The sequence below is a fragment of the Octodon degus genome, unplaced genomic scaffold, assembly GCF_000260255.1.
Source record: "Octodon degus isolate 3935 unplaced genomic scaffold, OctDeg1.0 scaffold00122, whole genome shotgun sequence".
NCBI classification, from domain to species: domain Eukaryota; kingdom Metazoa; phylum Chordata; class Mammalia; order Rodentia; family Octodontidae; genus Octodon; species Octodon degus.
In genome coordinates, this window is record NW_004524698.1 from 7,293,480 (window position 1) to 7,306,231 (window position 12,752).

The following is a 12,752-nucleotide window of genomic DNA, read 5'->3' on the forward strand; positions in this document are numbered from 1 at the left end:
GGGTAAGGGTCTGGGTGGGGACCACTGAGCACCAAGGCTGAGGGTGGCCCAGGAGCTAACCTTCTGCTCGGCTGCAAGCAGGGCCGAGGAAGGAATGGGCATTTCAGCAATGCAGAAGTGAGCTGTGCAGGAAAGAAAAGTGCATTTAAGGTAGCTTGGAAACACACGACGACCAGGCTGCCACAGAGGTGGAGGAAGAAGGAAGACAGTCCTCCACCTGCTCCGCTGGTCGGCCATTCTCCTTGGATTCTGTGGGTTAACATTCATGCTTTCTGACGTGAGTCTGCTCATGAAGAAACAGGAACACAACTCTCCTGGTTCTGGCAGGTACACAATTTTCTTGGCAAAGCTTTTTGCTGCCAAGTTCAGTTTTATTTGGTTGATGTTCTAAGCCGATGTCACCGGAATTCATAGATGGGTGCACTGTGTTCAGGAACATGGGTTAGGTTGAGGGACTGATACCTATAATGTAGGAAGAGACAGAATGGGAGATAGTTGGCTAATGCATACTAAGTAAATGATACTAGAGAATTCCCAAACCAGAGCGCCCCACAAATCATACTCAGACTGAAATGCTAATTCTTGTTTGGGGGGCTAAGGGCAAGAGAACAGGGTCTCACTATGTGCCTGGTCTGGTCTTAAACTCCAGGCTCAGCCAGGTGAGGTGATGCATGCCTATAATCCCAGCACTTGAGAGATCAAGGCAGGAGGATTGCTGCAAATTCGAGGCCAGCCTGAACTGTATAGTGAGACCCTGTTACAAGCAAACAAGAAGAGAAATAAAAAAGAAGAAAAAGAAAATAAAAGGAAGGGCTGCCCAAATAGCTCAGTGGATTAAAGTGCCTGCAAACAGGCGCAGGGGTCAGGGGTTTGATCCCCGGGGCCTGCTGTGCCAGTCCTGCCCCCAGGGTGTGTGGATATGGCAATTGAGACTGGGCGTGGTGACGTGCGCCTGTAATCCCAGCACTTGGGAGGCTATAAACAGGTAAATCGCAAGTCCAATCTAGTAGTGAGACCCTGAACACCCTGTAGACCCTTCCTTAAAATATAGAAAAAAAGAAAAAGGAAAGCTCCTAGGTTCAGGCAATCCTTTCATTTTAGCCCTCCAAGTAGCTGGGATTAAGGATGTGTGCTACTCTACCTGTCTGCTAATTCATTTTATACTTCTCAAATGCACATGGTTTCATTTTTTGTTGTTGTTGTTGTTAATCTTCCTGGACCATAAATAAGATGAATTGTTTTTACATATTGTGTACTATTTATGGAGCAACTATTTATATGTCTTATAGAAACAGGATCCTGATAAGCAATTTGCAAATTGAAACGACAATAAAATTCCTCTTGGAAGCTATACTACAAAGATATAATAACAAGTGTTGGGAGGATGTGGAGAACTTCAAATTCTTAAACATTACTAGTGTTATAGTCACTATGGAAAAGTGTGGTGGCTCTTCAGAAGGTTAAATATAGAATCACTGCTTGACACAGCAATTTCACTTCTAGGTATACCTCCAAAGAAAATGAAAGCAGAACGAAAAACTCGTACACTGATGTTCACAGCATTATTCACAAAAGCCAGAAGATGCAAACTGCCCAGGTGTCCCAGTGGATAAATAACATGCTGTATATACATACCATGGGGAACTTACTTGGTAATAAAAACGCAGTTCTGATAACATGTATAAACCCTCAAAGTATTATGTTACACAAAAGATGGTAGGGATAAAGCTTGCATTTGTAGAATGCCATTTATACAAAATACCCAGAAGGGGTGGGTTTATATCAAAAGAAGATCAGTGGTTACCTAAAACTCGGAGGGGATGAGGGGTAGGATGATGGTTAAGGAGAATGGGGTTTCCTCCTGTGGTAATAAAAATATTCTAGGCTGGGAGTATGATTCAATAGTGGAGTGCTTGCCAAGAGTGTGTAAGGCTTTTTGGGTTTGATTCTCAGTATTGAAAAAAAAAAAATCCAAATTAGACATTAACATTCTACAGATCACTGACATACACTTTAATTGAGTGAATTGTATGGAATGTAGTAATATCTTAAAGTTCCATTCAATAAAAAGGATTATGAAAATTATAAAAGTTCACTTGAAAACAGAACAATTACTTAAAGTCTACTACTATATTATGGCAACAGGGTTGGATCCAGTCATCAAAGAATGAAAAATCTGAAAAGAAATAAACTGCTACATTCAGATAGGAAATCAGGTGTTTTATGACATGGTTCCCCTCCAAGTACAGGAAATTGCTTAAGTAAACACCATGGCGGCCACCAAAATGCAGCAAGTTGTAAGCACTTAAGGTTGCCTTTGTCCTTTACTTGGGATAAACACTGGGCAGGAATGGCAACCCTGCCCCAGCATCACATGGAGTTAAGTACATGTGGGATGAGTGTTGTCTGATAACAGCAAAATTCACACTGTCCCTAACAGGATTAAATCATATTTTAGTGATTGATTAAATTTAGGAGGAACAAGGCCATCCAGAGAGCTCAGTAGACTAAAGCACCTGCTTAGGGAGAGTGTAGGGGCTGGGGTTTGATTCCTAGTGTGCCGTGCTGGCCCCGCCCACGGAGCACCCTGAGATGGCGATTGATTGAGACTGGGGGTGGTGGTGCGTGCCTATAATCCCAGTGCTTGGGAGGCTGAAAACAGGAGACTCACTATAAATCCAATCTGTGTAGTGAGACCCAGTAGACCGTGTACTAAATACATTTTTAAAAAACCCCAAAAAACAAAAAACAAATTTAGGAAGAATGAATACAAAACCAGTAATATTGAGATAAGCTTTTCTGAAAGTACTCTATTGCTTGTAAACATTTATGGGCGTATCCAGTGGTAGCAGGAGTACCAGGCCCTAGGTAGTTCCATCCCCAGAACTACCCCTGCCCAGAATTAAAAGGAGGAGGAGAAGGATGAGGAGGAGAAAGAGGAGAAGAAAGGCCAGGAGGAGGAGGAGGAGGAGGAGGAAGAGAAGAGAAAGAGGGAGAGGGATAAGAGTAACTCTTTACCCAATACTTCACTCTGCTCTATAGATAGAAAGGAGCCATTATTCCATCATATACACACTATGTAAATGAGGTGATTTACATAGGGTCTCCGCACCTAAATAAAACCAAGAAGTCTACAGAGTGAGGCTGAGAGGTTTTCTCCCGGGTTTGGCAGCCAGCCTTTGCTATGGTCCCTAGCCACTGGAGTCCTTACCATTCTGAACTCCGATGGTAGTAGTAGCCCTCTATGGAAGCTGCTGACTTCTGAAAACAGATGTAATAGAAGCCAGCAAAGGAAGCACCGCTGATGTCTTTGATAGTGTGATCTGGAACCAGGAACTGTTCCTGTGCAGATAAGGGAGGGGTCAGGAACAGATGTGTTTTTGGAATACTCCCGGGGGTCTCCCTGGTAAACATCAGGAGATTCTAAGGGCCACTTAAGAAATCTATAAATCTCTATCTATATCTCCACATGGTCTTATCCAGAATTGCTGAGTGGCAGTGATTCTCTGGGTATCAGCCTGACTTTCAAATAGAACCCATGTGATGTGGAATCATTCTATAAGCCACAGTGGCATACTATATTATGGGCAAACAAGGACCAGTAACTCAAAGAAGCCTCACCCAAGCATCTAATATGTAAGTTAATACCTGCCTACCTGCTCATCTACCTTCCAGAAACCACAGACAGAATGACCTAGAAAGAGTAAGTTTCTGCACCAGTTCTCAAAGGCTACCACTCAACTCTTGATTATCACTAGAAGAATAAATTCCTTCTGTTGGTTTGTGAATTGCTCTGTGGGATGATCAAGTGCCAGGATCCCCATGACACTGCCAAATGCCCCTACACCTTCTCAAAAGCAGTCAGAGTGACACTATTCTTTACCAGGTATGGCAGAATGAGCGGTAAATTCTCCACCAGAGCTGGCACTAAGCTTCATAGGCCATGTATTTGCTCCTACTCTCTGGAGAGATTAGATCAGAAGCCATAGGGCCTCAGGAGATTAACCAAAGGCCTGAGATACCCTGAGAAATGCTTTGGAGACAAACAACTTCACTGTTTTATTATTATTATTTTTTAATGGTCCTGAGGGGCAAACCTAGGGCAGTGAACATGCTAGGCAAATGGTCTACCACTAAGCTACACCCATGACCACCCAAAATTATTTTTTTAAGTCACTTCTCTTCCCCTTATTTAAGCTGCATTATTATAGTTTTAAATTAAATTTAGAGCTGTGGTGGTATAGCTAAGTGGTAGAGCTCTTGCTTGCCTATTATGTGTAAGATTCTGGGTTTGATATTCAGCACTAGAAAAAAATTTAAAAAACAGAACAAGACACTTCCTTTGAAGGTATAGTTGGCACGCTTTCTACAGAAGGCAAGGTGACAGGATAAGGCTCAGCACCTGACAAGAGTCTAATGAAGGAGTAATGATCCCTACCCCTAAGTAATTAGCTATACAAAGTAAAGATGGGGAATGGCTACTCTAGATGATCTGTCTTAATGAAAGCAGGCAAGATTTCATGCTAAAATAGACTTTTTTTTCCTACTGACTGGGTGCTGGGGTTTGAAGGTGGGTGAAAGGTCACTTAAATCCACTCCACAATTTGCTATCTCAGGTTATGAATATCATGCTATCAGAGCAGGGAGCACAAAGGGCTCCTCAGGCAAAGACTAAGCTATGGTACTCTCTGGAGGCTGGTGAGGGGAAGAACCACATTCCATTCCCGAGTCTTCATTTCCTGAGCTATGGGAAGCAGGAGGCCCTGGAGAAAGGATGTGGTAGTCATTCTGATGGCATTTTAGTCTGTGCTGGCAATAAGGTGCAGTAAATTCAAAGAAAGTTGTCGGAATCTACTTAACATTTGGGTGATTCATGGCTGTAGTGGTGCATGTCTGTAATTCCTGTATTCTGGAAGCTGGGGCAGAAGGATTGCTGGGAGTTTAAGGCCAGCCTGAGCTACAAAGTGAGTTCAAGGCCAGCCTGAACTGCACAGTGAGACTGTCTCAAAAACAAACAAAATCCATTAAAAACCCCCCAAACATCTGGATGATTAAATATGGTGGTTAAAAGGGACTCTTGAGTGGAAGAGGACAGGGGAAAGATGTAAACAACACTTTCAGTGGTGCCCATGTGGGCGCATATCCACCAGCTGACAACTAAGCAGTGTAACCAGACAAGCTGGTTGGGACTCTGAAGCTATGCCTGCTGTGACAAACAGGGGACATAAGGAGCCCCTGGTTGGAAGATGTACAGGTATGGGGTACATTGCAGAAGCTGGCATGTGGAAGTATTGGAAGACAGCCTGGGTAGGACCTTACCTTCCACCTCATGAAGACATAATCCCCATTCTTCAGCTCTTCATAATCAAAGTCATCTGAATTAAATGATTTTGCATATTGATAAAAAGCCAGAAACTTGCCCTAGAAGGAAAATATAGAGTAGGAGAACTGATCAACAGAGGGAGTGACTGGAGTCTGAATTCATGGCTCCTAACAAGAGCAGCAATTGCTGAGTAACACTGAGGGAGCCTGTGGTCACCCCAGTGGACACAGACCTCAATCTGAGTCCTGTGACTGGACTTAAGCTGAGGTATCACCGGACCATCCCTGTCCAGTGAGCAGAACCCAGAAATAGGCCAAAGGATAGGAATAGATGCAATCCCATGACATTTTCTCTAAACACCTCACTAGAAACATATGAAAGCCAAAAATAATGAGAAAAGCTCTGCAAGTAAATTCACAGGAGCAAAGAAGAGCCATGGAGAACCATATAGAAAGAACCTGTCTAGCTACAGAGGAAAACGACTTGTAAGGCTTGTTTCTTTGGTACAATAAGTGGTTTGGGCCAGCTACTTGGCTAAATTAAAAAATGAGACTTATGCCAGGCATGATTCACACACCTGTAATCCCAGCACTTGGAAGGCTGAGGCAAGAAGTTAGAGGCCTTCCGGGGCTACACAGTGAGTTCAAAGCCAGTCAAAATTATGCAGCGAGATGAGACCCTGTCTCTAAAAAACCAAAAAGCAGATTAGAAGCCAGGCATGTGGCATGTGCCTGTAGTTCAAGATACACATAAGGCTAAAAACATAGAATCACTTGAGCCCAGGGAGTATGAGGTCAGTCACTATGGGTAACATAGCAAGACCTCATCTTCAAAAAAAGAGCAGAATTAGGTTATAAAACTGCATCTCATGATCCCATTTTTGTCAAAAGACAAAAGAAAGTAGATATCCCTCATTATCTGCACAAAATTGATTCCAAAATTGATTTATGTGAAAATACCCTTCACATAAAATGGTATTTTTTTAATCAACATATATACTCCCATATATTTTAATTCATCTTTAGATTACTTATGATGTCTGATGTAATATAAATGCTAGGTATATAAGTTGTTACACTGTATTATTTAGGAAATAGTGACATAAAAAGCATACAGCTGGGTGTGGTGGCACATACATGTAATCCCAGTGCTCTGGTAGGCTAAGGCAAGAGGACTGCAACTTTGACCCCAGCCTGGGTGACTCAGTGACTTCATAAGACCTCTCAACAATTGAAAGTAAAATATAGATTAGGGATATAGTTTTGTACAATGCCCCCTTGGTTCTATCGCTAGTACTAATACCCCCATCCCCATCTCACATCCCTCCCCAAAATCTCTATATCTATTTAATACAAATGTCAATTTCCCCCCAAATATTTTTGATTTGTGGTTGGCTGAACTCATGAATTCAGAAGCCACGCATACAGAGGGCCAACTGTATATACTCAAAAGAGATTCTGGAAAAGGTCAGTAACTGTTTTAGCTTTAGACATTATCACTGTATACAATTTCCCCCCTCTCACTTTTCTGTTATTATAAATAGTTTTAAATAAGCACGTGTTAATTTTACTAAAAAATAAAAAATAGTGATGAAAGTTTAAGGTGGAAGATACATTAATTATCCTGAGTTAATCATTACCTAATGTATACATGAGTCAAAATGTCACGCCAGGGCTTGGGCTGTAGCTCAGTAGTAGAGCTCTTACTTAGCACATGTGAGGCCCTGGGTTCTAAGCCCAGCACCACCACACACACACACACACACACACACACACCTCCCACATAGTATCTCATGAATATGTATAAACACTTGGTTTCAGGCAAAACATTAAAATTAATTTATTAAAAAAAATCATGCCCTTGGTTCAACTCACCATACATATACACAGTATCAATATATATACACATATTGAAGGGGGTTGTTTTTTTTTTTGTTTGTGTGTACTAGGGATTGAACTCAGGATCTTGCACTTGCCAGGCAGACTCTTAAGTCACTGAGCTATCTCCCTGGCCCTGGAGGGAACAGTTTTTGAGACAGGGTCTCACTATGAAGCTTAAGTTGCTAATTATTTTTCCTTCATAGAAGACTGTAAGGGTTGGCAATGCTTATGGTAAAAAGCAAATATCAAAATGAGATGTTTAAAAACAATCTTTTTGGGATTATGTACCTGTATCTGTAGAGTGTGTGTGTGTGTGTGTGTGTGTGTGTGTGTACTTATGTGCAACCTTTGGGATAAAATGGGACGAAATTTAGGCCTCCTATATACTAAGTAATTGCTATACTACTAATCAGTTCATTTTAATCTTTTGAAAAGAAAGAATCAAGCAGCAAATGACAGCTAGCTTATTTTTTCACCTATGTTCAGGCTAGGCTCAAATTTGCAGCAATCCTCCTTCCTCAGCCTTCCAAGTGCTGGGATTACATGTGCCACCAAGTCTGGCTAAGATATAGTGATATTAACTCACAAATTTTGCATATATATATTCTAAATAGACTACATATATAGCATCTTGACTTTATAGTACCACCATGATACCAACTTTATCATTCAAGAAAGTTTGAGGGTGTAATACCATGTCTCTGATTCTAGTTTACAATGGAAATATGATACCAGAGGTGAAGCCTGTCACACTATGAACCTCAAACAAATGGGGTGTAGTATGGAGTGCCAGGAGTCCCATGCAGGGATGTGGCTCTCCTCCATCAGTGGAGAAAGTCATGGGAAATGCTGAGGACTAAAAAACAGCCAGAAGAGCTGGAGAAGGCAACATCCTTGGGGCCTAGCTCCCTCATCCTACCACACTTGGTACCCTGAGGTTAAAGGTAGGCTCCTTTAAGTAATGTAGTGCAGGCTAGCTCACTAGGTAGCCCAGGCTGGCCTGGAACTCATGGTGATTCTCTTGCTTCAGCCTCCTGAGCACTGGGATTACAGGCATGTACCACCACTCCCTCATTGCTCATGTACCCCAAACATTTCAATCCAATCTAATGAAAGTTAGGGTTCTTGATATAGCCCAATGCTCTGCCTGAAGCCAGTGGGAAAATTAGGAGATGATTCTTTCAAATATTAATCTGCAGGTATCCTAGCCTAACACTATGTTGTCATTTGGCCTCACAGAGCATTGCTGGAATTAGGAGGGTTTAGACAGACAGGCACAAGAGGAAGCATAAGTAATAGGTTCTAAAATCTTCAAGGGGGGCCGGGGAGATGGCTCAGTGGAATAAGCCGTTCCCTGGCAAGCACAAGGGCCTGAGTTCAATCCCCGGATCAACCAAAAAAACAAACAAACAAAAAACCTTCAAGGACACAGCTATTTCTTTACAGAAGGAATTTCCCCATGTTAAACAAAAATTCATTGTCGGTCAACCAAGTCAAAAGCTGTTATGACAGGTATAAGACTTTGGTGACAACCAGTGAAAAGATCCCAGGACAGTAAATCTTAAGTTGTCTAGAAGTATTCACTACCAGGGAATGAGAACACTATGCTTGACAGCTGAAAGAGGGGCATTTGGAGTTGTAGTGGTGTCTAGATGGTACTGTGATAGGCAGAAAGGAGGTGATTCAGGTCCTGCGCTCCTCAGGTATCTTTGGGCAATATTTCCATTTCAGGCCAATTCAAGTTCGGGGGCATGATTTTCCCAAGCAGAGGTGACTAAGAAGGAAAAGTGGACAAATGACAAGAACAGAATATTGCTAAGATTCTGAAAGGTACAAAAGTTGTGCGTGGAACTCAGAGAGTTGCTATCAACAGATAATTACATGATACTTAGGAGAAGGATCAGGCATTATGTGACCTGGCTCATACATGTGAAGACAGAAACTGGGCATGGTGGCACGTGCCTGTAATCCTAACACTTGGGAAAGTAAGGCAAGAAGACTGCCGTAAGTGCAGGGCCAATCTGGGCTATCTAGTGAGTCCAAGGCCAGCCTGGACTATAAAGCAAGACACTATCTCCAAAAACAAAAACAAAAACAAAAAAACCACCAACAAAAAACAGAAGACAGGGGCCTGTAAGATAGCTCAACTGACTAAGTGCCTGCTTAGGCAAGCGCAGGGACCAGAGTTCAATCCCTCACACCACATGCCATGTAGGTCTTGCCCCTGGGCACACTGAGCCAGCCACTGAGACTGGGCATGGTGGTACACACCTGTAATCCCAGCACTGCGGAGGCTGAAAACAGGAGGATCACTAGGAGTCTGAGCTGCATAGTGAGACCCTGTACCAAATTGAAAAACAAAACAGAAGACAGACCAATGGAGGTCTATGTGTAATTTCAACTTCCCTTTGGCTGCAAAGTCCTGAATAACACTCATGAAGGGATTCCGTCTCTAGTCCCTGGCACTTCTCAGCTTCCCAGAAATCCTTAGATCCCACAGCACAGCAGAGCCTCACTCACCCAGTGTTTCCGATCAACATCTTCATCTGCATCCCACTTGCGAGTTAAAAAAGGGTGTTTTTTGCTGATTATTTCTCCTTCAAAGAAGGTCGTAAGGGTTGGATACTCCTATGGTAAAAAGCAAATATCAAAATAAGATGTTGAGTAACAGTCTTTTTGGGTGTGTGTATCTATGTGTGTCTGTGCACTTAATGTGCAACACTTGGAATTCAGAGCCTGCTGCCTACTAAATCATTGCTGTGCCACTAACCAGCTCATTTTAAACTTTGACGAGAAAGAGTCAAGCTTACTTTAACTTCTCCCTGATGCTCTGAGACAAAGCGGATCACACTGCTAACAGTCCAAACCAGTATTAGATTCAGGCTGTGGAAATAAACCTGAACATAAATTGCTTGGATAGTGGAGTCTCTTCAACTTTGAGGACTCTGCCAGAGCACAGAATCCTTCTTTGGTCTAAGCAAGTCTCTCAAAAGCAATCTGGATATTTTCACGAGTGAACTCTACATATGCTAGCATACAAAGCAAATCACAACTTAGTAGACTGTACTTTCTAAGGAGAATACCCAAGGATACCCTCAGACCACAATGTTTTTTTTTTTTTTTTAAATTTTATTTATTTATGTGTGTGTGTGTGTGTGTGTGTGTGTGTGGCCAGCTCAGCCCACCAGGGGGCGGGGCCGGCTGGCATGTGGTGCTGGGGATTGAACCGTGGTCCCTGTACTTTGCTCAACTTGTTCTAAGTAGGTGCTTTAGACCACTGAGCCATCTCACCAGCCCTCAGACCACAATGTTGACAGCTAAGTCTCCCTCAAACCACAGACCAGCTCACTGGCTTTCAAACTACAGCCTCTTTTTTTTTTAAAAAACATTTATTTATTTATTTTGTGTGTGTGTGTGTGTGTGGCCAGCTCAGCCCACCAGGGGGTGGGGCTGGCTGGCATGTGGTGCTGGGGGATTGAACCGCGGTCCCTGTGCTTTGCTAAGCTTGTTCCAAGTAGGTGCTTTAGACCACTGAGCCATCTCGCCAGCCCCAACAGCCTCTTTATATCTGTTCCTTTTATACCAATTCTTGAAGTTTCCAAGGTTGGAAAAAAAAAATTGTTGGGGGTGGTAGAGAAATACCTTGCATGTGCTAAGACATATATAATTCTATCCTATGAATTATGAACAATTCATGTGAGGGAAATATGCAAATCATATCTACAATGTAAAATCTCAGCCACTAAAAAATATGATGCGTTAAAAAACAAGATGTTATTCGCTACTTGAAAAACTGCTAATTTTATTTGCTATTTGTTCATGTGCCAATAAATGGTACCAAAGACTTTTTTTGTTGTTGTTGCTTTTGGTGGAACTGGGAATTGAACTCAGGCCCTTGCACTTGCCAGGGAAGGGCTTATTCCACCGAGCCATCTCCCTGGCCCCCAAAGACTTAAGAGAAAAATTAATGGGAGAAAAACTTAACATCAATGGGCCAGTGAGATAGCTCAGTGGACTAAAGTGCTTGCTTAGGCAGAGCCTGGTGGCTGTGGTTCAATTCCAGGCATGCTGTGCCAACCCTGCCCCCAGGCAGCACTGAGACAGTGATTTGAGATGGGGTGTGGTGGTGAACACCAGTAATCCCAGGGCTTAGAACCCTGAAAACAGGAGACTCACTGCTAGTCCAATCTATGTAGTGAAATCCTGTAGAACCTGTGCTAAATACAAAAACAAAAACAAAACAAAAAACCACCCAAACCTTAACATCTTTAAAAAGTTTACTTTTGCCAGGTGTGGTGCATGCCTATAATACCAGTGCTTGGAGGAAGGAGGATCATTTCAAGTTTGAGCCCAGCCTATTTTACACAGTGAGTTCAAACCAGACTGAACTACAGAGCAAACTCTATCTTTAAAAAAAAAAAAAAAAAAAGCCTACATTTTATTTGAATTTGTCAAAACCAACCATCCATTCATCCAACCAAATAACCCCTCACTTGTCTAAGGCCTTGGGTTTTTCAAGAGCACGGTATCAGTCACTGGACTAGAAAATACAAAGTCCGTGGGACTACAGAGGTCCTACTTTCTCCTCTAGACTATGTAAGCACCCTCCACCCCAGATGGAACCCATGGGTGCTCTATCATTGAGCTACATCTCCAGCCCTTCTTATATTTTAATTTGAGACAGATTCTAAGTTGTCTGAGCTGGCTTCAAACTTCTGATGTTCCTGCCTCGCCCTCTAGGGTAGCTAGGATTATAAATCCTGGGAACGATACTCAGGGTCTTACAGATGTTAGGCAAGTAAACTGAGCCATTATCCTCAGCCCAATGTAAGTACCTCTTATTTCACATCATATTTAAAATAGATTCGCTCTGATGGCTTTGTCACTGCTCTCAGGTTGGCCTGCACACAGCTCAAGACTTTCCTGAGAGCTACTGCCTCAGTATGCTCTGGCTTCAGGGCTGTGGGAAATAAAACACTGCCACCAAGCCTAAGGTGACTAAAGATACTGGGTTTTTGTGAGTGTGTATATGCTTAGCATTGACTTTTTTTTTTTTTCAGTACGAAGGATCAAACCTAGGTCCTTTGCACTGAGCTACATTCTTAGTCATGTATATACGTAAATATGTATGTATGTATGCATGCATTTATTATTTGAGATAATCACTAAGTTGCTAAATTTCCTAAGCTGGGCTTGAATTTGCAGCCTTCTTGCTTCGTGTCCCAGAGTAATGGGATTATAGGTGTGTGCCATCATGTTTGGCAAGAAGCCTACTTTATATCACCATCTCTGAGTTATACTGCCAACCCCTCGTTCTGTTTTCTTAACAATGCACTTCAAAACATAATGAATCTAATATGTCTTAAATCAACAGACCCCCTTAACAGTATGGTTAAGATTCTTCATACTGATGTTTATATACACAGAGTGAAGAAATAAGAGAAACCTTTTTTTTTTTTTTTTGCGCCGAATGCCTTCAAGGCATGACTGGCTGTCTTGTGTTGTGGGGATCAAACCACAGCAACCTGAGCCTGACTGCTTTGTTGAAG

The 12,752-nt window shown here is 42.3% G+C and overlaps 1 protein-coding gene across 1 annotated transcript in view; it reads right to left on the reverse strand.

Annotated features, from left to right (window-relative positions):
• Positions 1 to 357: 357 nt before the first annotated feature.
• Gid4 (GID complex subunit 4 homolog) overlaps positions 358 to 12,752 on the reverse strand; it is a 22,770-nt gene continuing 10,375 nt past the window's right edge. Inside the window, exons 3-6 of the mRNA XM_023700192.1 lie at positions 9,724 to 9,831; positions 5,320 to 5,421; positions 3,212 to 3,342; positions 358 to 462 (exon numbers count right to left, since the gene is read on the reverse strand). Of these exons, the coding sequence (XP_023555960.1) occupies positions 399 to 462; positions 3,212 to 3,342; positions 5,320 to 5,421; positions 9,724 to 9,831 (405 nt within the window). The 3' untranslated portion in view covers positions 358 to 398. The remainder of the gene's footprint in view (positions 463 to 3,211; positions 3,343 to 5,319; positions 5,422 to 9,723; positions 9,832 to 12,752) is intronic.